This window comes from Monodon monoceros, unplaced genomic scaffold, assembly GCF_005190385.1.
Source record: "Monodon monoceros isolate NGI ecotype Baffin Bay Population unplaced genomic scaffold, NGI_Narwhal_1 Super_Scaffold_2, whole genome shotgun sequence".
NCBI classification, from domain to species: domain Eukaryota; kingdom Metazoa; phylum Chordata; class Mammalia; order Artiodactyla; family Monodontidae; genus Monodon; species Monodon monoceros.
In genome coordinates, this window is record NW_021703776.1 from 9,914,185 (window position 1) to 9,939,098 (window position 24,914).

General features: G+C 40.2%; 1 protein-coding gene across 1 annotated transcript in view; it reads right to left on the minus strand.

The window, feature by feature from the left end:
• Positions 1-24,914, minus strand: part of HECW1 (HECT, C2 and WW domain containing E3 ubiquitin protein ligase 1) — a 482,761-nt gene that overhangs the window by 158,352 nt on the left and 299,495 nt on the right. Inside the window, exons 5-6 of the mRNA XM_029234115.1 lie at positions 20,574-20,649; positions 10,235-10,404 (exon numbers count right to left, since the gene is read on the minus strand). Of these exons, the coding sequence (XP_029089948.1) occupies positions 10,235-10,404; positions 20,574-20,649 (246 nt within the window). The remainder of the gene's footprint in view (positions 1-10,234; positions 10,405-20,573; positions 20,650-24,914) is intronic.

Consider the following 24,914-nt stretch of genomic DNA (forward strand, 5'->3'; position numbering starts at 1 on the left):
CCCTCAATTTTTGTTTTTATGAAAATGTCTTTTTTCTCCTTAACATTTGAAGAATATTTTGCAGGGTACAGAATTTTAGGTTGGTGTTTTGTTTTGTTTTTTTTCCGCTCAACCACTTCTCACATCATTTCATTCCACTTTCTTCCTGTTTGCTTTGTTTGCGAGAAGTCAGATATGATTCTTATCTTTGTTCCTCTGTAGGTAAAGGTGGTTTTTCCTCTGGCTTCTTTCAGGAGTTTTTCTATCTTTGACTTTCTGGAATTTGAAAATGATATGCCTAATGTGTTAGCTTCTGGCATTTATCCAGCTTTGTATTCCCTGAGCTTCCTGGGTCTGTGGTTTGGTATCTGACATTAATTTGGGGAAATTCTGATCATAACTGTTTCTTATATTTCTTCTGTTCTTTTCTCTCTTCTTCTCCTTCTGCTATTCCCATTATGTATATGTTATTCCTATTGTAGTTGCCCCACAGTCCTTGGGTGTTCTGTTCTCTCCAGTCTTTGTTTTTGAGGATTCTATTGATATATTTTCTGGCTCAGAGATTTTTTCTCAGTTGTGTCCAGCCCACTAATAAGCCTGTCAAAGGCATTTTTCACTTTGGTTACAGGTTTTTTGACCTCTATCCTCTCTATTGGTTCTTTCTTAGGATTTCCATCCCTCTGCTCACACTGCTCATTTGTTCGTGCATGTTGTCCAATAGAGCCCTTCCCATATTAATCATGGTTGTTCTAAATTCTTGGTCTGATAATTATGACATCCCTGTCATGGCTGGTTCTGATGCTTGGTGTGTATCTTCAATTTTTTTTTTTTTTTTTTTTGCCTTTTGGTGTGGCTTATAATTTTTTCTTGATAGCCAGACATGATGTACTGTATAGAAGAAACTGCTGTAAATAGGCCTTTAGTAAAGTGGTGGTAAGATGTAGGGAAGGAGGAAGTGTTCCAAGTCCTATGATTACGTCTCAGACTTCTAGTGAACCTAAGCATCTAGTCTGTGAACTTCACAAGTGTTTTTCAGATTTTTCCCCTCTTAGGTGGGATGGGATGGCTAGAGTAGACTGGAGCTGGGTATTTCCCTTCCCCCAGGTCAGTTAGGCTCTGATAATACCCGAGCAAGTGAGGCTCTGGTTAAATAATTTCCTTAGTGCAGGCCTTGTTAAGAAGAACACAGTGCTGTGATTTATTTAAAAAATGGTTCCTTGTCCCCTCCCCGTGCTAGAAGCATGAGGGGATTTTTCTCTGATGTTTACTATGAGAACCTAGTCGGGCTCCTGGAGGTAAATATCACAATATTGTAAATCTCCACCCCACAACTGGATTCCCCTGGAAGTTTTAACTGTCAAAATTGTGCACACTGTGCCTCTAGCAATTCATCAATTACAGTTTGGGTTTCCCACCCCGACACGGATTCCTGGGGTAGTTTCTGCCGAGAGTCTCTGCTCTGGTAAAGCCATGACTCCCTGTATTTGCCTTTCTGTCTCTTCAGTCTTGGGGACCAGTTTACTCTGTGTCCTCCTCTCTCTTATAAATCCAAGCAGAGATGTTGATTTTTTCAGTCTGTTCAGCTTTTCATCATTGTTAGGATGGACTGGCAACTTGTAAGCTCCTTACATGTGGAACCAGAAACTGAAAGTTGCTGAAATAATTTTTTTTAATGAAGAACAAAGTTGAAAGACTTTTACTACTGGTTTCAAGAGTTACCAGAAAGCTACATTAATCAAGACAGAGTCATAATGATGAAAGACAGATCGCTCAATGAAATAGAATAGAGAGCCCAGAAACAGACCCACACATATTTGTTCAATGGAAATTTGGTAAAGGTACCAACACAGTCCAAGAAGGAAGGAAAGTCTTTTCAACAGAGGGTTCTGGAACCACTCAACATCCATATGGAAAGAAATGAACATCAATCCTTACATCATACCATACACAAAAATTAACTGGAAATGAATCCTAGAGGCATATAAAAAAAAAGCTAAAACTATAAAACCCCTAGAGGAAAGTTAGTAGTTATCTTTGCTAACTTTGGTAGATTAATTAGATAGAATGAAGAAAGCATGAATCATAAGAGAAAATTACTTAATAAACTGGGTTTTATAAAAATAAAAAACATTTCCTTTTTGAAATACACCATTAACAAAAAGGCAAGCCACAGAATGGGAGAAAATATGTGTAAAATATATGTGTGACTAAGAACTTGAATCAGAATATATAAAGAACTCTCAAATCTCAGTAAGTTAGACATCTCCAAATACTTCTTAAGAGAAGATGTACAAATGGCCAATAAGCACATGAAAAGACGATCAATACCATTAGTCATCACAGAAATGCAAAGTGAAACCACGGTAAGTTACCACTTCACATCTATTAGAAGAGCTAAAATTAGAAGAGAATACCAAGTGTTTATGAGGATGCAGAGCAACCAGAACTCTCAAACACTGCTGGTGGGAATGTGTACCGGTGCAATCACACTGAAAAACTTTTTGGCAAGTTTTCACCCACCAAAGTGATTCAGCCATTCCACTCCTAGGTATTTCCTGAGAGAAAGACTGTAGCTGCATGTTCACAGCAGCTTTGTTCACAATAGTCAATATCTGTAAACAGTCTGAATGTCCATTAACAGGTGAGTGGATAAACAATATGTGGCAGAGCCATATAACTGAATGGTACTCAGCAGTAAAAGGAACAAACTACTGATGTATGCAACAGCATACATGAATACAAAAACATTATCCTGAGCACAAGAAGCCAGAAAGAAAAGAATGTATACTGTAGGATTCCATTCATATAAAATGCAAACTAATCTATTATGATAAAAGAAATAGTTCAGAATTTGACAGTGGCCAGGAATGAAATCAGGTCGGAACTGTGAAATGGTACCAGTAATCTTTTGGGAGCAATGGAAATGTTGTGTGTCTTTAATGTGGTGTGGTTTCATGGGCATCTAAAATTGTCAAAGCTCATCAAATTGTTTTGAACGAATGCATTTTTTTTTCACTTGTATGCAATTAATTGTATTTATTATGTAAATTATCTCCTAATAAAGATAATAAAGATAAAAATACTCATGAAAGGCATATTAGAGACCAAAAAAAACTACAATTGAAAAATCAAAAAAACAATGCCAAAGCCTGCGTCTGTGCACTTTTTTCCTATTTGCAGTTATATACTTAAGGAAAAAAATTCTGATACAATTACCAATAACAGGAAGATTGCTGTTGTTTTTTTTTTTAAGAGAATGAAATGTTTACCATTATGGTATCAATAGTTTTTAAGCACATTCTCCATATGTGATTTTCCTAACTGGGTATCATATGGCACATTTGCTGTGGGGAGCATACAGCTTGGTGACTTTGAACAAAAAATCAATAGCAGTGATCTGGAAGTGCAGATCTGGTTGAAGTCCTAAGCAGTTATTATACCAGATACTGGAGGGAAGCTCATGAACTAGAAATTAGGTGAACTTCTGGTAACGTTGGCACACTTTTGTGCACAAGTTTTGTGTCTAATTGCTTTCCGGGTGTTTTACCATTGGCAGATTTGTGGGAAGTCTGCCTGTTATAAACCGTAGCATAGACAACTAGTTACTCCCTTTTTTGTCCAGCTGGAGTTCAGAAAATGATGAGTTCACTGGTGCCAGAGAGAAACTATTGCATTGACTGATGCTTTTTTAGTATTTGTATTCTTGGAATAAACACAATTTGGTAAAGTACTAGCCTTTTTATATTCCTGGATTCAATTAGCCAATGTTTTATTTAGGATAACTGCACAGATTTTCATGAGAGAGCTTGGACTGTAATTTGCATTTTTTGTATTGACCTTGTCAGATTTTGGTATCAAAGTTTTGTTGGTCTTATAAAACAAGCTGACCTCTTAAAACAATTTTCTTTTCTTTGGAAGAATTTCTACAAGATCATTGTTATTTCATTAAATGTTTGGGAGAATTCAATAGTGACAATCCTTGTCCTAGGAATTTCCTTGTAGAAACGTTTTAAATTACATACTAAATTCCCTTAAGAGATAAAAGACTACTCAGCATTTCTGTTTATTCTTGTATCAGTTTAGTAAGATATGTTGCTCTAGGAATTTTCCATTCAAATTTACTAGCATAAATGTTATAATATTCTCTTATCTTTTTAATAAATATAAGAACACATTTTGATTTTTGTTAATTTTCTGTTATGCATTTGTTTTCTAATTCAGTGATTTTTGCACTTATCTTCACTATACTTCCCTCTGCTCTTTTTGTTTGATTTGCTCTTAATTTTATAGCTTATTCACATGGAAACTCAGAACACTGATATTCAGCTCTTCTTCTTTTCTAATTTAGCTGCATCCCACAAGTTTCGAGATGTCATATACTCATTGTTATTTAGCTCAAAATATTTTCTAGTTTTTGTTGTGATTTCTTGAGTCAGATTTTTAAGGAGCTTTTCCTGCTTAATTTTCAATTTAGGGCATTTTATAGTTACCGTTTTATTGTTTATGTCTAGCTTTTTAAGTTTAAAAACACATAAAAAGTATTTAAAATCTATGTCTAATAACTCCAATAATAAACCTCCATGTGCCTGTTTTTTACTGCTAGTGGGGTCAGATTATTTTATTTAATCAGGGACTGAGCTGTCTGAGCTGTCTTAAAGTTTTCTACCACAGCTTGGCCCTGACCCTGTACTTAGCTAGCCAGGGGTCCACGTGAGAATCTGGGGTTTTCTAGGCCACCTCCTCCTTGGAGGATCCAGAACTCCTAGTTTGCCTTTTCAGTACTGTGAGATTACAGCAAACTCCTCTTTGACCTTCAGTAGCTTTTTGCCTACTTTCTTATCCCTCTTCTAAAAAGTAGTAGCAGAAAGATGGCTCACTTGCAATTCCTTTCTCTCCAGGAGCCTGACTACATGAGTTCTGGTTGATTAAACCATTCTCAGATGTCATCACCATTTTTTAAGTTTTATATTTTATCTGGCTTTTCTAGGTGTTTTTGCGTTAGTGTGCCAACATGCCGCTCCACGAGAGCCAGAAGCGAAATCGACTGCTTTCATCTTAGCCTCTTTATAATCCAATCCACACATAGCAGCAGGACATTTTTATAAAATTTTAATCAGTGTGATGCTTCCCTGCTCCAATGGCTTCTTACCACATTTACAATAAAACCCCAACCACTTTCCAGAATTTACAAGATGCTGGTCCCTGCCTCTCTCTCCAACTTCGTCTTACACTCCACCCCATCCCTTCCGCACTTGCCATCCTCCAGCCACTGTGACCTTCTTGCTTAGGCATCCAAACCCGTTATATGCAGGACTTCACACTGGCTGCTTCCTCTGTCTGAAATGCACATCCAGCCAGGTCTGTATATCTGGCTTCTCAGTTCACATGACAGCAACTCAGAAAGGCCTTCTTGGACCACCGCTATCTAAGGCAGCTCTTCTCCATCAAACACATCATATTATGATGTGGTGGTTCCTTCATGTTACTTGTCTTCCATTGAAATTATCTTGTTATTTATTTTGTTTTGCTTTTCTCACATTAATGTAAATTCCACAAGGCCAGGCCTTATCTACCTAATCTTCTAATCTTATGACCAGACTGGAGTAGCAGCACATGTATGGGGATTAATCCACCCAGCTTTGAGGGCAGAGACAGGGAGAATGGGGTAGAGATTACTATACACCAGGGCCCCAGGCCTGATTTTAATATAATCAATCTTCTTGATGTTTCTGAGACTCTGCTTTTAGGAGTTCCCTGTTTTACTTAGAGGTACAAATATACAGTCTACATAAGCACTCTGAACAGATAACCCGAGACACTTTAGTTGCTGCTGTTTCTGTTTAACTTCTCTGTGAAGCTATAATCTTATAAATGCTCATTACATCCATACTGGAGAGTAAACAGACCTAAAAGTCAAGGACAGTGTTCCCGGAGTGAAAACAGTTTCTAATTACAGGAATAAAAAAGAGGAGATAAATCAATCACCATGGAAGTCTTCTTTTTAATTTCTTTAGTTTGCATTATGTTTACCATGTATTTCTCTCAATTTTCCCTCCTCATTTAAAACTTCTGACAGTAACTTTATTTTTTCTCAGATTTATCATGTTTTCATTAGCAAAAATATGTTTCCAGTTTGAACTTGAATAAATTTGAAAAAAACCACGTAAGACTTTAATGCAACATTAATCAAAGAAATAAATTGAGCATTTAAACTACACATGAAAGGGTATTCTTGCTCTTAAGTGCAGGCAACTTCGATTATTTCTCACTGAACATCCTTGGTATGTTAATCAACAAATACGGGAAGTAGGACAGTTTAGTTCTCCTTTACCTCCTTGCATACAGATTTAAAGACTTGCATGAATCTTGCAGGAACAGGGAATCTTCATTTCGCTCACTAAGGTGCAACGTGAGACCCCAGAAGCCAACATTAGCTTCCATTTGTAAGCAATCAGGAAACCACGCCAGATATGCATGATTGAAATAAGCCCAGCCCAGCTGCCATCTCTTATCTGAGAACACGACAAGCTCCACCCACATGACATTTCTGAACAGTCCCCTAAGTGTCTGCGGTTGCCTTGGTACCTTTGCACATGTTGTTCCATCCACCTGGAATGCTCTCCCCGTCCCCCAAATATCCTGCCACTCGTCAAGACCCAAGTCCAAGAGCACACCCTCTGTGAGATCTTCCCTCAGTGTTTCACAGCATTCTGTCCACACCTTGATTAGGACATTTATTTCATCGTATTTTCTCCTTCCACTAGCCTGCAGGGTCTTCTCTATCAATCATTTTTGCCGCTTCGATTTCTAATACAGAGTACATGCACAAGAAATATTTCTTAAATGAATTAATAATCAGCCATGAGAACTTCACCTTGCTTTCCCCCATTTAAAAAAAAATTCATTTATCCTTCAAACTTAGCCTCCAGAAGGAGGGGCTCATATGATTAGCTGGAAAGACGAATTTAAGCTTTTGATAACTGCCTTTGGCCTTATCACTCAATGCTGTCAATTTTAACTGATTTTTTTTAACCTGAAATAAGAGGAGGTATAATGATCATTTTGAGTATCTGATATAAGCTATGGATATTTTCTCCAGAATTTATTCACAACCACCTGTGCACAAAACTGATCAGTATCAGGCTCTGAACTGGTTCAAATTCTGGTTCTGCCATTTACCAGCTGTGTGACCTTGGGAAATTCACTTAACTTCTCTGTGCCTTGGTTTCCTCATCTTTCAATGGAGATAATAATAGTACATATTTCATAGGGTTGTTGTGAGGATGAAATGAGTTAATTACATAAAATGTTTCAAACACTGCTTGGCATAGTAATCCCTATAGAACCTAGTAGTATTAGGTCCAGGAACTGGAGGTATCAAGATAAATTGGATGTGATTCCTTTCCTTGAAGAGCTCAAAGTCTCGTGAGGAAGACAGCTGTGCAAATAGAGGACACTATGTAGAGGTCTGGACAAAGGAGCAAAGAGGAGGAAGCACTTTCCTTCTGAGGCCTGGGATGGGGTGCCAGGTAGGAGGTGGTATTTTAGCTGAGAATTGATGCATGAGCAGGAATCTCTGGTTGGATTAGTTGAGGATGTACGGATTAGGTAGATATAAGCAAAGACACAATTTATGCAGCCAACCGTCTAGTCCCCGGCCCTCCCGACGAGAGAGTCAGGGAAGCGAAACACTAGATTTTCCCAACCAGGTGAGGTCCTGTGATAGGTAATAGGGCTTCTCTTACAAGATAGTAATTCAAAGCCTTTCAAGGAGAAAGTTTCTTCAGTCTTTTTGCTTTCTTCCTACCTGGAACTCGGGTTTGAGGCTTTAAGACAGGAAGACGAGAGCCACCTGCTAAGGTGTAGTGGCAAGACCCAGAGAGCTTGGGTCCCTGGTGGCCGTACTCAGTAGCTGCACTGCCTGGACCACCTCCTTCTGGACTTCTGGTTTGTGAGAAATATCACAGCTGACCAGGCTTCCTCTAGCTTAGAGCCTGAGGCATCCCTAACTGACACAAGTGGTAAGCAATGCTGGGTCATTGACGCCTCGAATGTTCTGCCTCGGGGTTGAGACTCCCACATTTGAGCTCTGGGCACTGTAAGCTAATTTAGGGGTTTGAAAATACAGCTTTGCAATCACGCAAACCACGCTGTGGTTTAAATCACTGTTCAGCCAGTTACTTGCTGTTTAGCTTGAGAAATCAGTTATCCTCAGTCTGAGCCTTGTCAGGGAGACATGTGGTGAAACTTACCTTTGGATGCTGACCTCTGCCACAGCACACTGGAAAGAACAAGGAGGTCAAGAGCAGAGGGAGAGTGAGGGTTGGCCTGTGTCCTTGCAAAGTATAACTGAACTAAAGATTCGGAAATAATTTCAGAACTTAAAGTGGATTCTAGTTGACATTTTTAGCCAAAACATATTCTGATGGTGCTGGATTTTATAAATGTTCTTTGAGACTTATAACACCTTTATGACTAAATGTCTTAGTACAAGCTGCTCTAAAGTTCTTTAGGAGAGGCTTTCTTTTTTTTTTTTTTCCATGTGCTATAAATTCCTGTGGCGTCTTGTATTATCTCCAGGAATGGAGTGAGGAGTCCATAAATAATTGGCGAGAACAGCCAGGACTGAAGAAACAAATAATGTAGGATTCGTGATTCCATGCTAGCGGTCCTGTGGGCGCTTTAGAGTCTGCTGATAACCAAAGCAGTAAGAAGTTCAAATACAATTCTATTTCCCTGATGGCCACTTAAAAGCTCTAATGTTGATCTTCTGTAAAACCTGGGTCAGGCTAAATTAAGCCTAGGAAGTAGGTGGTATAATTTAAGAGACAATGAAAAAGCTTTGGCCCCAAACGTCTACACTTTCTTGTCAAGGATGCTTGAAAGTTCTGCATCAGAGAGGATCTACTTTGAACAATAAAGGAAGGAACCCTGCCCAAAGCGAGTGCCCAGGGTAGTAGCAACACATTTCCATCAGCACCAGCCTGATGAGGATAATCTGATGCTCAGATTGAGGATAACCGATTTCTCAAAGTTATACAACTGGCCGAGCTGGGATTTGAACCAAGGTCTGTGTGACTGCAAATCTGTACTTTTAACCCCTACGTTATATACTGTGGCATTTCCATGCCCTAAACCCCGCTGTCTCCCAAGCCATGCAGTTTGCAGGTTATACCCTCAAGCTAAAGCAGGGAGCTAGGCAGTCAATGGGTGTGACAACTTCCTGCTGTTTCTCTAGGACAGGACTTAGTCACTGTGAGGCTGAGCCTGATGAGGCTTTGTTGGGGAGCCTCCTAGCTCCCAGCTGGTGGTGGAGACACATGTAAGAGAGGAGAAGGGCCTGTATCAGATAAAACAAATTATCTGAAACTCCAGCAAGTTGCCTAGCACTGTGTAAACCGGGAAGATGGCATGAACAATCAGCCTCCGTGCCTATTTCAATCAAACAATATGCAACCCCATCTTAGTGTCATTTTAAGACTTATTGATTTACCTGTCCTAGGAAACCTGACAGTTTCAGAATCTCTGGAACCGGTCCAGAGGGACACAATTCAAATTTGGCACTCTTGCTTAAGGACCACATGCGTGGGAAGAATGAGCATACTTGGATTAAAACACATCACTTCCTTCTCCTGTCCTGCTTTCAGGTGCAAGTTCAGAATCAGAGCAAGAGGCTATTATAGTTGTCCCTCGGTATGTTGGGGGACTTGTTCCAGTACCGCTGAGGACACCAAAATCCATGGATGCTCGAGTCCCTTACATAAAACGGCAGAGAATTTGCATATAACCTACACACGTCCTCCTGTATGCTTTACGTTATCTCCAGATTACTTACAATATCTAATACAGTGTAAATGCTATGTAAATAGTTGAAAATACAATGTAATGTTAGGTACATAGTGCCTGTGTACAGCAAATTCAAGTTTTGCTTTCTGGAATTTTTTTTTTTTCCCCAGATAGTTTCCATCCGAGGTTGGTTGAATCCCTACATGCAGAACCTGCGGATACAGAAGGCTGACTGCGTATGGCTACTGAGTGCAGCTGCAAGGATTAGTTTCATGGTCCCACGCTGTGAGACTAATCAAGATCTCTAGGAGTTGTAATCCAAAGAGAACATGGTGACTTTCCAGGACCGAGAGAACCATGAACTTAGCAGCAGAGTTTGGGGCTCCAAGGAGGGAGGGAGTAGCACGTGGGCTTCAGGGTCAACGGTTTCGTTGTCCCTTAAGCTCCTTTTCAGGGCCAGGGCACTCACCTCGGCCTGCCAGATGGGGTTCACGGTGTTGCCGATGATCTTGGATCGCCTCTCCTGTCCGTGGTGTGGGAGGGCAGGGAAGATGCTGTGCTTCCCAGGCTGAATGGAAATCTTCAGGTAAGGGTCTGGGTTGAAAAACATCCCCTTCTTCAACCCCATGGCCTGGAAATCTATAAAACAGAGGATATTCTAATTTCATGTATTTTAGCAAGGTTAAAGATTATATTAGGCCTCACACAAGGAGAAGAGTCCATCTGAAACGTGTAAAACGTTTTTCAATCTCTAGACCATTTTCCACCTCATTACAAATATAGACTGATATGTCTCCAGAACCCATTACACGGAACATTTACTGATTTAAATGAACATTTACTGTATTAAATTGTTTTGGTTAAGAAGTGCCTGTAATAAGTCAAGACTGGCATTGTGGTCACTATGCTTTTCAAGAGAGGACTGTTGGCCCCTAGTGGTCTGGGCTTCTGGCGTTCCTCAGGCAGGTTGGGGTGAGGGGCTGAGGGTCACTTCGGGAAACCTGGTGCACACTGAGGGAGGAAATCCAACTTGGAAAATTCAGTGGGTCCAGGTGAATTTTATTTTATTTTTGGCTGCATTGGGTCTTTGTTGCAGTGTGCAGGCTTCTCATTGTGTTGGCTTCTCTTGTTGCAGAGCACAGGCTCTAGGCACACGGGCTCAGTAGTTGCGGCTCACGGGCTCTAGAGTGCAGGCTCAGTAGTTGTGACGCACGGGCTTAGTTGCTCTGCGGCATGTGGGATCTTCCCGGACCAGGGATCGAACCCGTGTCCCTTGCATTGGCAGGCGGATTCTTAACCACTGCGCCACCAGGGAAGCAGGAACCACTTCTTCAAAGTGAAGACAGAAAACCAAGGGCTCTAGCCTCACAATAAATATGATTTCCACTGAGTAAGGAGACAGTGCATCAGAAGAAATAAAGAGAAAGGTGAGGATTAAAAGAGCAAAGAGGGCTTCCCTGGTGGCGCAGTGGCTGAGAGTCCGCCTGCCGATGCAGGGGACACGGGTTCGTGCCCCGGTCCAGGAAGATCCCACATGCAGCGGAGCGGCTGGTCCCGTGAGCCATGGCCGCTGAGCCTGTGCGTCCGGAGCCTGTGCTCCACAACGGGAGAGGCCACAGCAGTGAGAGCCCCGCGTACCGCAAAAAAAAAAAAAAAAAAAGATGGTAAAAAAAAAAAAGATGGTAAAAAAAAAAAGAGCAAAGAGCACAGACATTGGAGGAAAGGAAAAAACATGGCCTCCATAGAGCTAATGCACATCAGTGAGGAGGGTTCTGAGGAGAGACCGTGTGGTCGGGAGGGAAGGCTTTGACAACTGAGCCGTTCCATGTAATTGAAAATGTCTGATCATGTACAATTTCATGCTCTGTGTGGGGGGGAGAGAGAAAGAGGTCATTTGTGATAATGGTTTATGGCTGGTCTGAGATAACTTGAAATCATCTTATATTTATTAGAAATATATGATATCAAAAAATATAATTAAAATTTTTCTATTATCAAAGTATTTTTCCCCCAAAATTGTTCATATTTATATATAAGTGAAAGAAACAGGTAAAAATACATTGAACTGATTCTCAAGTATGGTATAAGTTGTGAGGTGTTGGAGGAATTTGTTACTGATGAAAAAAGTACAGAATTTTTCATGTGCATTTACTTAAATGTCATTTTGAGTTGACTCAAGGATGTCTCCATAATGAAATTATTCTTACTCTCTTGCATTATAATATACTGCCATGAAGCGGAATAAAGGTTAGAAAGTACAAACATCACAGAAATTTGCAAAACCCAGGCTACACCCATGGGAATGTGTGCAGAAAAGAAGTAACAAAGCAGCCTGAGACTTCTCGCCTTCGAAAGGTCTGTTTCTGGGGTTGGTCCTTGGCTAGGATCTGGGAACTCGGATCTCAGCAGGGTTCCCACATCTCAGAATTGATAAGAGTGGCTCTCTGTGCCTCAAGTGTCTGTGCAAACTACATGGTTTATGCTGAACACCTGCTTTTCTTCTGGGAGTCTGGAATTTTGGTAGGTGCTAGGAGCACTTTGGCCGTATGACCAGCCCCCAATCAAAACCTTGGGCTCTTGAGTCTGTAATGAGCTTCCCTGGTATATAGTATTTCATAGTATTTCAAAACTTGTTGCTGGGAGAAATAAACCCAAGCTGTGTGACTCCAGTGAGAGAGGACTCATGGAAACTTGGGCCTGGTTTCCTCCAAACTTCATCTCAGGCACCTTTTTCCTTTGCAATTTGCTGTGTATCTTTTCAATGTAATTGATGACATTGATTATAGTCAATGTAATTGACTATTGATTAGAGTCACGAGTATGACTACATGCTGAGTTCTCCCAGTGGACCATCAAATCTGGGGGTGGTGTTGGGGAATATGGCCCAGAGTGTGACAGACATATAAATTTATCCATCATAAAATAATGACTACCATCACCTTCATCACCTCCATCACTGCTGCTTGTCATTTACTGATCAGCCACTAAATTCTGGGGACCATTCTATGCCCTTCAAATACATTATCTGATTTAATCCTAACCACAAACTCTACAAGATAGTTATTACATCCCTAATTTGAGGAAGAGAAAATAGAGGTTTCTGAGTTAAGTAACTTGACCAGGTCTTCAGAGTTGGTCAACGTCAGAAATGAAATTTGAACCTACTTCTCTGATTCCAAAGTCTGTGTTTTTAACCATTATGTGATATTACCTTTTAATAAAAATGACAACTTTGGCATAGGTCAAATTCTCAAGCATAAATGGGTCTTTTTTTTTTTTTTTTTTTTGCGGTACGCAGGCCTCTCACTGTTGTGGCCTCTCCCGTTGCGGAGCATAGGCTCCGGACACGCAGGCTCAGCGGGCATGGCTCACGGGCCCAGCCGCTCCGCGGCATGTGGGATCCTCCCGGACCGGGGCATGAACCCGCGTCCCCTGCATCGACAGGTGGACTCTCAACCACTGCGCCACCAGGGAAGCCCATAAATGGGTCTTTTTAAAAAATTCTCTTCCATCAAACAACTTGTCTAAATCTGCATGTTTTCATCATACGTCTGATACCTGATAAGTCTAGTTACTCTTTATTGTTCTTGTTTTTTTTCCAAAAGATAACATCTTTCTTTACCAGTCACACATTTATTCTTCCGGATTAATCTTTTAATTTTTTAATCAGCTCCCCTCCAAAAAATTGAGATCTTGATTGGAATTGCATTGAATCTATAGATTAATTTTGGGAGAAATGGTAACTTTACAATACTTCCTATTCAAGAACATAGGTTTCTTCATTTTTTCATGTCTCCTTTCATGCCTTTCAGTGAGCTTTTATAGTTTAAGTTCAATTTGTATACTTATAAAAATATATGTTTCACGGAGTAAAAACGTTTGAAAACTGCTGCAATAAGGAGCTAATTAGGAGTTAAAAGAACATTTGGCTGGGAGTCAGTATATCCAGATTTTAGTTCTGGAACACTCTCTATTGAACTTTGTAACTTTAGAAAAAAACTTCTTCAGGTCTCAATTTCTTCAACTATGAGATTGTTGGAATGGATGTCTATAAGATCACAGAGTTTTGTGATTTTCCAACAGTAAATGATACATTAATGGGAAAATACTTAATTTTCCCCCATTTTTTCCTGCATTGTTTTTTGTTCTGATGATAAACATGATGCCTACTGTAACTTTTTTAAATATAGAAGGAAAAGAAACAGAATTTTTAAATTATTTCAAATTGTACTGCATAGTGGCAACCATTGCTAGACTTTTTCTTTACTGCCTTTCAGTAATTTTCTTTGCATAGTTGCGACCATACTGTATATACAAACTTGTATCCTAAATTGTTTCTTTTGCCTGGATTATACCATAAGGATGTCCCATGTCTTTTAGAACATTTTGTATACATAATTCTTAAACAGTATATAATTATTTGGCTCTGTGGTAATTTTGAATATTTAAATTGTCTCCAATACTTGTGAAAAAAATCTGTATTTGCGTTTATGATTTTTAAGGTTGTAGTGTTAATTCACTGAAAATTAAAGGGATAGTAGTTACACAGGAAATTTATTACCACCAAGGCGTGGTAAAAACTGAATATATAAACAGATTTGAGAAGTAAAGCATTTGCATCAACAATCTTGCTTTGACATGCTACTCCGTTCTGGAAAATTTCCAGAGGAGACAATTCCATGATCTATCTTTCTGGTTATTTCTCATTTTAAATTCTAAAAAGAAAAGCAGTCCAATTATATGCAGTATCTCCAGTTCTTGAGTTTTCTTAAATTTATCTCTCTGTATGCTGGCGTGGATGTTCACATATTACTTTCAGGTAAGATGCAAAGATGAAGTTCTTTGAGCCCTAGCAAACCTGAGAATGTGTTTTTCTTGCCTTCTTACATAAATGACAACCTGGTGGGCACAGAAATCTTCGGCTAAAACATGCTACCCTTAAAACTCTGTAGCCTTTGTTTCATGATTTTAGCATTCTGTATGATAAGAAGACAAGTCTGAGATTAACATGGTTTATTCTTTTGTAAGTATCATGCTTTTTCCACTCAGATGCCTACTGTGTCTGCATTTGAAAATTTCTTTAAAAAAATTGGCATTTGTCTAGATGTTGGTCTCTGCACATACATTGTTTTTCTTAGCACCTTACAGTCTAATTTAAAGATTCAAAATCACATTCAACTCAAGAAACCTTTCTCCTATTATTTCCTTTCAATTTGTTCCGATCATTTCATCAAAACCATTAAATATCTATGTATTGGCTCTCTATATGTCATCCATCTTTTTACTTCCTTATCCTTTTTATGTCTGACCCTTCTTCCATGTTTTCTAGGAGAGAATCTCAAGTCAGTCCACCATATCATTGATTCTAATTCTGTAGTGGTGAGTATGCTCTTACTGCTTTCTAAAAGCTCTCAAAGCTCACTTTGAATTCTGTGATTGCATCTTTTAGAATTTATTTTAAATCTCTCCTTGACTATGATAGACAGAAAAATGGTCCCTCACAGATGACCATAACCTAATCCCTGGAACCTGTGAATATGTCACCTTACATGGTAAAAGGGACTTTGCAGATGTGGTGAAGGATCTTTATTGAGATGGAGCGATTAGCCTGGATTATCCAGTTAGGCCCAATGTAATTACAAGAGTCTTTATAAAATGGAGGAAGGAGGGGCAAAATGTGGAGAAAGTGATGTGACAACAGAGCAGAGATTGGAGTGATGCAGCCACGAACCAAAACATGCAGGTAGACTCTAGAACCTGAAAGAGATGAGGAGTGCATTCTTCTCAGGAGGCCCCAGAAGAGTACCAGCCCTGCTTGTCGACACCCTGATTTTAGTCCCTTAAGATTCATTTTGGACTTCTGATCTCCAGAGCTGAGTGAATACCTGTCTTGTTTCAGGCCACTAACTTTGTGGTAGCTTGTTACAGCAGCAACAGGAAACAGATACACTTGACTTTCTTTTAGCTTCAAAGAACTTCAAAGAAATCCCTTACCATTTTTCTTCATCCTAGACCTCTTACTTAATAGGTCCTGCACTTTCCTGTCTTTTATAGAGAGTACAAGCAGACGAGTGATAAATCCCTTATTTCTCTTGAGCAGATATTTGCCAACAAAATACTTGTCTTCTTCCTCTTGAGTGTTATGTCCTTCAACGTTTTTTGTTTTTTTTTTTAAGGTAGAATCTATTCTCCACACATTCTTCAAGCCACACTGTCTATTCTTTACCCATGAGTAGGTTGTGTACCCCTGGTATTGTCCATCTTTAGTTAGTTTGGTTGTCCAACGAGCTGCTATTGGAATCCTCGTCCCTACTTTTACACCTGGAGAGGACCAGCATCTAGTCAACTTTTTGATACTTTGTGGGCTTTGCTTAGCTGTAGATTTGATGATCTTTTTATCTCATCTTTCTTTGAGGCATGGAATTGATTATGCTACTTTAAGCAGTATTTACTTTTATTTTTCCTTGACAGACGTAGTGAATTAAACATATACATATATTCAACTACAAAGTATTACATGTCCACGACCATTCCAGGCTTGCTTCTTTAGTTGCTAAGTTTACATCTCCAGTCACATTTCATTGCTGGCAATTTTTTCCTTGAGATAAGTGTAAGAAAAATGATATATTGGGGGCTGTAGGGGATGAGTCCATCCTGATCACCTTATAAAGTAACTTTTTGAACCAAGCTGGGGGGGGCGTGGTTTCCTTTCCTGTGGTGAGTCTGTGAGCCCATGTCTACATGGTAGAGCCAAAATGGGAACCAGTGAATGGATATTTCGTCTCCTTCCCCAGCCCCATGCGGTCCCTCCTGTATGGCATCCCTCTTAGGCTTTAGGATTTTAGTGAGCTTTGGTTAGTGAAAATTCTTCATTTCCGGCAGACAGTAGTTTTCCTCGTTTCTACTGTTTATGAAGGTTTGTACAAATAATTGTTATCAAGCATTTCAATGGGAACATAAGAATAACAAATCAGGAGTTGTTAGTTTTCTGTCCTAGTAATACAAAAGTATTGAGTTTCTTCTTTTTTCTTTTCTTTTTAAACCTAGACAGACACATGCTAATGTTGTCAATGGGTTTCTTTGAAGGTTTAATTTTTTTAGAGTGGCTGTAGATTCACAGCAAAATTAAAAGGAAGTACAGAGATTTTCCCATATACTGCCTGCCCACACATGCATCTCCTCCCATTATCAACATCCCCTACCAGAGTGGTACATTGATGAGGACCACTGATGAGCTCACATCGACACATCATAATCACCGTTGAGAGATACTTTACTTCTCTTCCCAAAATCCATCGTTTACGTTACAATTCACTCTTGGCATTGTACACTCTCTGGGCACTGACAAATGCATTATGACATGTATCCATAATTACTGTATCATACAGAGTATCTTCACTGCCCTAAAAATCCTCTGTTCTCTGCCTATTCATCTCTCCTTCCCCTGTCTCCCAGCAACCACTGATCTTTTTATCATCTCCATAGTTTTACCTTTTCCAGAGTGTGATATAGTTGAAATCATACAGTTTGTAGCCTTTGCAGATTGGCTTTTTTCAACGAGTAATATGCGTTCAAGATTCCTCCATGTCTTTTCACGGCCTGACAGCTCATTTCTTTTTAGCACCGAATAATATTCCATTATCTGAATGTACCATGGTTTATTTATGCATTCAGCTACTGAAAGACATCTTGATGGCTTCCAAGTTCTGGCAAATCATAAATAAAGCTGCTGTAAACATCTGTGTTTGGTTTTTGTATGAAAATTACTCCATTTGGGTAATTTCCAAGGAATGTGATCATGGGGTCATGTGGTAAGAGAATGTTTAGTTTTGAAAGAAACTACCACACTGTGTTCCAGAGTGTCTGTGCCATTTTGCAGTCCTACCAGCAATAACTGTGAGTTCCTTTTGCTCCACGTCCTCACCAGCATTTGGTGTTTTCAGTGTTCTGGATTTGAGCTATTCCAATAGGTACATAGCTGGTATCTAGTCGCTGTTTTAATTTGCATTTCCCTAATGGCATATGATGTGGAGTACCGTTTCATTTGATTACTTGCCACCTGTATAGCTTCTTTGGTGAGATGGCTGACAAGATCATAAGATCTTTGGCCCATTTTTCAACTGGGTTGTTTGTTTTCATATTGTTGAGTTTTAAGAGTTCTTTGTATATTTTGGATTAACTTTCCTTTATCAGATGTGTCTTTTGCAAATATTTTCTCTGAGTCCGTGGCTTGTCTTATTCCCTTGACATTGTCTTTGGCAGAACAGAAGTTTTTAATTTTAATGAAGTCCATCTTATCAATTTTTTTTCATGCATTGTGTCTTTGGTGTTGTATCTAAAGAGGCACCACCCTAACCCAAGGTCATCTAGGTTTTCTCCTATGTTATCTTCTAGGAGTTTTATAGTTTTGTGTTTTACATTTAGGTCTATGGCCCATTTTGAGTTAATTTTTGTGAAGGGTATAAGGTCTGTGTCTAGATTCATTTTTTTTTTGCATGTGGATGTCCAGTTGTTCCAGCACCATTTGTGGAAGGGACTATTTTGCTCAACTGTACTGTCTCTGCTCATATTTCAAAGATCAGCTGACTATATGGGGGTCTATTTCTGGGCTCTCTAGTCTATTTCATTTATCTATTTTTCTGTTTTTTTCTTTTTTTCACAAGTACCACACTGTCTTGATTACTGCAGCTTTATAGTAAGTCTTGAAGTTGTGTAGCATCAGTCCTCCAACTTTGATATTCTCCTCAACATTGTGTTGGCTATTCTGGGTCTTTTGCCTCTCATTATAAATTTTAGAATCAGTTTGTCAGAATTCACAAAATGACTTGCTGCAGTTTTGATTGGGATTGCATTGATTCTAAACATTAGTTTGGAAAGACCTGACATCTTTACAATATTAAGTCTTCCCATCCATGAACAATGGAATGTATCTCCATTTATTTCGTTCTTCTTTGACTTAATTCATTAGAGTTTTGTAGTTTTCCCTATAAACATCTTGTACATATCAACGTTTTGTTAGATTTATACCTAAGTATTTCATTTTGGGGAGGTGCTAATGTAAATGGTATTGCGTTTTTAACTTAAATTCCATTTGTTCATTGCCGGTATATAGGAAAGAGACTGACTTTTTGTATATCAACTTTGTTATTATCACTTCTCAATGGATTTTTAGACACACGTTTGCTTTACTGGGGGCTCACTTAGACATGAAAAGCCTCAGGCGACCATCCATCTCCCAAGGACACTCATGAACTTCATTTCTGTGATCTCAGATCTCTGATATTTATGGCCTACAGTATTTGTTGGTTTGATAATAAGTTAAGCAATAGTTTTCAAACTGTGCTGAACAGTTCTGTGCCCTACAGTTTCATGCCACTGTGTCTTCACAAAGACAACTTAGGGTGAGATTGAGTGCATGGGGCTCTGAACTCTGTATATCATTTTAGCCAGAGCAACTCAGTTTTTGTTTATAGTTTTAATTTTGAAATTATTTTAGATTCATAGAAGAGTCTACCCAGTTTCCCTTACTGTTAACAGGTTCCAGAACTAAGGTACATGATGAAAACTAAAAAATTAACTAAATTACTCTTAACTATTAACTAATTATGATTAACTAAATGACAGGCTTTTTTTGGATTTCACTGATCTTTCCACAAGTGTACTTTTTTGAGCAGCTCAGTTTTTAATCTGTTTTACCAACTGGATTTCCTGTGAGATTTTATTTAGACCAAGGGTCTGCTAGCTGCTGCTTGCCTCAGGCTTTCCCCTACCTCCACTTTATAAACTCTCAATTACTGCTAGTTAGCCGTGAAGGAAAAGTAGAATGGCAGCTTCTCTTCTCATCTTCTCACCTCATCTAAGGAATGCATCTATTCCTTATTGAATCCTCTTGTGCCCTTATGAGGTCAAGGGGTGAGAAATGGAATGTTTCTGCCATATCAGTAAACAAAGGATGTCACAGTCATCAGCGACTGCAGCCACCACCCACGGGGAGTTGGTGAGCCCTGAGGAAACTCAGGATATGAAAACACAGGATACTGGCCCCAGATAGCTGAGGTGCATATCAAAGGAACGCAGACTCTTGCATCTTCCCAAACATAGAAAAGCACTAAATGCTTTAACTTGAGATCATCTGGTTTTCTTTACTTAACAGTAATCTTTTGACATTCAGACTACCTGCCCTTTTGTGCAAAACTCCTATATACACTACCAAGCGTAGGGTAGATAGCTAGTGGGAAGCAGCCGCATGGCACAGGGAGGTCAGCTCGGTCCTTTGTGACTGCCTGGAGGGGTGGGATAGGGAGGGTGGGAGGGAGGGAGACGCAAGAGGGAAGAGATATGGGAACGTATGTATGTATATGTATAGCTGATTCACTTTGTTATAAAGCAGAAACTGACACACCATTGTAAAGCAATTATACTCCAATAAAGATGTAAAAAAAAAAAAAGAAAATCAGCTGTAACCAATACAATAATAAATTAAAAAAAAACAAAACTCCTATATATCCTAGCCCCACCCTTGCCTCCCCCGAGCAGTTCTCTTGGGGTTACTTGAGATGCTACCTCCCCAGCTTGAAGTCCTAAAAATTCCCACCAAAGAAAACATAACTCTCAACTTTCAGGTTGTGCATATTTTTTAGGCAACAGGGGAATGGAGCGGATATTTTAAAATTTTGTTTTACAGGTGGAGAAACTGAGGCACAGAGATGTTGAGTAACTTATAGATAAGAGTCAAATTGAAGGGGTCTCCTGACTGTTGACTGACATTCTTATTCACTCCACAAGGCCTTCATATGAGCAATACATACCTGAGAGAGAAAAGCTGATCAGCCTCCGACTTCCTTGCCCTTGCACAGTCTCATCAGAGCCAATACTTTTAAAAATCTGTAAGAAGACAGAAAATGGGAGACAAGCAAAAAAAGCATTGAAATAGATACTTACACTTCAATACAAACATGCTTAATCACAGTTATTTCTGTAGCTACAGAATACAAAGACAGTAGCATTGTGATTTCATTAGGTTACTACTGATTAAAAGAAGCTTTTAGCAACCTAATGTCTTTCCCAGTAATAGAGTGGGAAATGCTAGTGGGGATGAGGGGTACTTTTCAGGGAAATGGAAATCAACAAAAATAACTACTGTAATATTAGAGGCCCTTTATAACCACTTATGTAAACAAGGCCTTTTCACATTCAAATTTGCAAAAGGTATTTATTAAAGCAGACCCTAAGGCAGTAGAATGATAGGTCAATAGATGTTTACTGTTGTAATTACAATATGTTTCCATTAGCAAAGTATAGAGTTAAACTGCTGTGTCTTCATTCCTTCTGATCTGTATTACTACCTAGAGATTCCCAGGAAATTCTGTTTATTAGGGAGGAGACTGAACATGGCATTAAGAAGCTATTCTGAGGTCTCTTTATTTAACTGCCTTCCTGGGATGTTTCAGAACACAGTTGTTACATGGGTTATCTTCGTCTAGTAGGTATTTGCAAACCAGGTTGCCAAAATCTTTTACTTTCCATCATTGCTCAATATTTATGTTAATGGATTAATCAAAGCAGCTAGAGTCCCTGCTTCCATTCTCTTCTAGGCAAGTTTTACTTAGAAATGATTCTGAGTATCTATTCAAAGGCAGGGTTACCTTTGCATACGTTATATATTTGCAGAAAATAATATACAAATCTGAGCATTAAGCAAATCCATACAGTGTCCACTTTTTAGAAGGTAATCTGTACTGAAGAAGCAAAAAATGGAGAACTCGATGACCTCTTGCGCAAAGTCTCTCTGTTTCGAGGTTCTGTGGGCTTGCTCTCTTCCTACTGCCTCTCAGTATTTTTGATGCTGGAAGAGTTGTGAGTGGATGTGACCATCATCTTGCCTTATATGAGACTGGGACCGGGCATCACTAGGGCTCACAGCTTTCTCCCAAGGAGAATACAAAGGGATTATGAGAACACCTCCTCGTAAAGCAGGTGCCCCTGGTGGGCCTACATGCTCGGCTGCAGCTTGTGTGCCAATCTTCTCAGTATGTCTGCTTTTAGGCCCACATGCAAGAGGCATTTCGGGGATGCTGGGCTGCCCAGCAGAGGGAACAAATGTGAGTGACATACGGAATGGGGTGAGTCAGAACACTGGTTGGGCTGAAGTATCAGCCCTCTTCACAACGGACAGCCTGCTCCTTCCCAGTCTGTGTTTGTTCTTCTCTTTGCCTGGCTGACCCCCAGCAGCAGAGGTCAACAGTTCAGAGGCTGCATCCTCAGGTTGGACAACTCTCCTAGCTCTCAAAGCGGCCAATGTGCATCGGCCTAATCAGGGTTCAAAATTTCTTCATGTTGAGGACTTTTCTTCATTTTCAAATCTATGCCTGGGCAAAGGCCATGGGAGACTTGGGCAGGATGGCCACACTCCCTTCCAGTGATGTACCTGCCTATATGGGACAATTACAATTGACTGTTCCTAATTCTAGCTTAAAGATGTCAACATTTAGCTTGTTCCATCTCAGAACATAAGTTCCTTGAGGGCACAACAAAAAGTATACTTTTAATAGAGCCTTGATTTTACACTGTTTAAAAGGTAGGATTAAACTGCACATTTCATGCTAGTCTAAACGAGCTTAAACTTGCAATGATAACAAAGAATAGTACATCTGTTCCTTCTTATTTAAAACATAATTTTGATCCCTCGTATTTAAATATTTTTCTGCTGGAAATTCAAGGTATTTACAAAAAGGTCCTTCATATTTATTACATCGAAACAAGCCTGTAGACAAGAGGATAATGTATATTTTTCAGAAGCTACTAAGTTCAGAGGGGAGACACACATTTAAAACTTCATAAACATTTCCCTAACTCATGGCTTTTTGCTAACATTATTTATCAAGTCATCTCAGCGCCAGACTGATGATACAAAGGGGGAGGCAACAGGTGATAAACATTTTCCAGGAAGTAAAGATGTCTGGGAAGGTTTTACATCCTGGCCTTTTGCTCAAGATGAGTTCCAGAGGCTGGTCTGAGTTTCAGAAATCTGCTGCATTACAGAGATATGCTCTAACATTTACTGACTGTGAAAATGGTGTGAAGACTGAGGAAAAGTAGTCTCACCCTGGAACAACCTAAGATTGAGGGGAACATCAGGGAATTGCTCATCTTCTCAGGTCTGCACATTCCCTCGGCTTTTCAGCCTGTCTGATGCCCAGTTGTTATTCCAAGCACCGGGCACTGGGTCATGATGTCCCCTCTTAGACGCAGTGCACAGTGTCACCGTGTTTTGCATGCAACTTATTTCCACAACCAAGCCTACTTGGCAAATGGTTTAACAGATTCAAGGCTGAATCTTCTGGGAGGGGGGGATCAAGAGGGTGGAGCAGGAGTGTGTGGGGCTCACCTCCCCCACAAAGACAGTGAAAATTACATCTACCTGCAGAACAATTCTCACAGAAAACCAACCAGAAACTGGCAGAAGATCCCTTATACAACCAAAGCTGCAAGAAAGATCCCCATGTAACTGGGTAGGATAAAAGAAAAAAAAGGCATCAGGATGGGACTGGTGCTCCTGGAAGGGATCTGTGAAGGGGGAGTGTCCGCACAGGAAGGCTGTTGCTCTGAGAAATCCCTGTCTGCTGGGAGGTCTGCTGGGACAGACAGGAAGCTGGAGGAGCCTGTACTCCACTTGCAAGGAGTGTCTGCATGCTGGCTTGCTAGCAATAAGGGCAGAGAGAGACTGGTGTTGATGGCTGCCACCTCTCTGTACCTCCCAGCCCCAAATGCATGCCGGGTGGGGCTGCTAGTACATGCATCAGCTACACACTAAAACTCGGGTGGAAGAACCCTGGGAGAGGACTTGGTCTAGCTGCACGGAGACAGCCTAGAGGGCCTGGAGTGTGGTCTAGGCTGCCATGGTTAGTGCACTTGAGATAGGATGTGCATTCACCATTGGAGCCCTACTATCAGAGTGGTGCCGGGTGGGGCACGGGTCCGCCAGTGAAGCCCCCCTGTCAGTGTGTTCACAGCAAAGTGTGACTCTGGCTGTTGGTGGGCTTTGTGGAAGACTGATAATGGACTCAGATATCAGTTTCTCTGGTGGGCAGCCCCTGGGGAGGAGTATGCAGAGGTTCCTTTCCTGGTGGGTGCACTCCTCACATGGCAGCTTGGAGCCAGATCTCGGTGAAAAGGTCCAGGGAGAGCCCTACCATAGAGGCAGCCTGGGCCCCAGGCAGCAGCACAACCACCTCAATTCCTGCAGTCACAATGCTCCGGCCCCACTGTCAGCCTAGCACTAGGGTCTGGGATGAACACAACAGAGAAAGGGATGTGACCTTGGGCTGCTTATGTGCAAAACCGCAGATACCTGCATGGGCAGCACATAGGTTTGCTGTGACCACAAGGGCCTCAGTGGATTCTGTGCTCACCTCCTTGGGGATACAGGACATACAGCAATGGAACCTTATAAAACCCAACCCTCAGGGCTTCTACTCCAACAATTAGGGAGCAGACCCTGCCCCTGACAAGGCTGTGACAGCCGTGCAGCAAAGAGGAGGACCCACCCAACATCTGCAGGCTCTGGATACCACATGAATCACACCTCCTATCAAGGGGATAATGGTCAGAACACTGAGGAAATAGCCCTCACACCAAAAATACTGGACTGACACAATCTACACAGGGATGCTCCCACATAAAAACAGCACTTCAAGACCATGATAGATAACTATTTCTCCTAAATTCATAGAGACAGAGAAATGAAAAAGCAGAGGAACTACTTCCAATTAAAAGAACAAGAAAAATCCCCTGAGAACCAATTAAAAGAACAAGAAAAATCCCCTGAGAAAACAAAAATGAAATACCTCTCCAGGCTACTGGACCCCAAGTTGAAAAAGGAAGTAATAGAAACACTAAAGGAATTAATAAATATCACCAATAGAAATGCAGATCGCTGTAACAATGAACTAGAAACTATAAAGAGAAACCAATCAATATTAGATAACTCAATTGCCAAGATAAAAACTGATCTAAAAGCAATGAACAGCTGACTAAATAGTGCATAATAATGAATAAGTGATCTGGAAGACAGAATAATGGAAATCACTCAATCAGAACAGCAGACAGAAAGACAAATGAAAAAAATGAAAGTGATGAACAAGATCTAT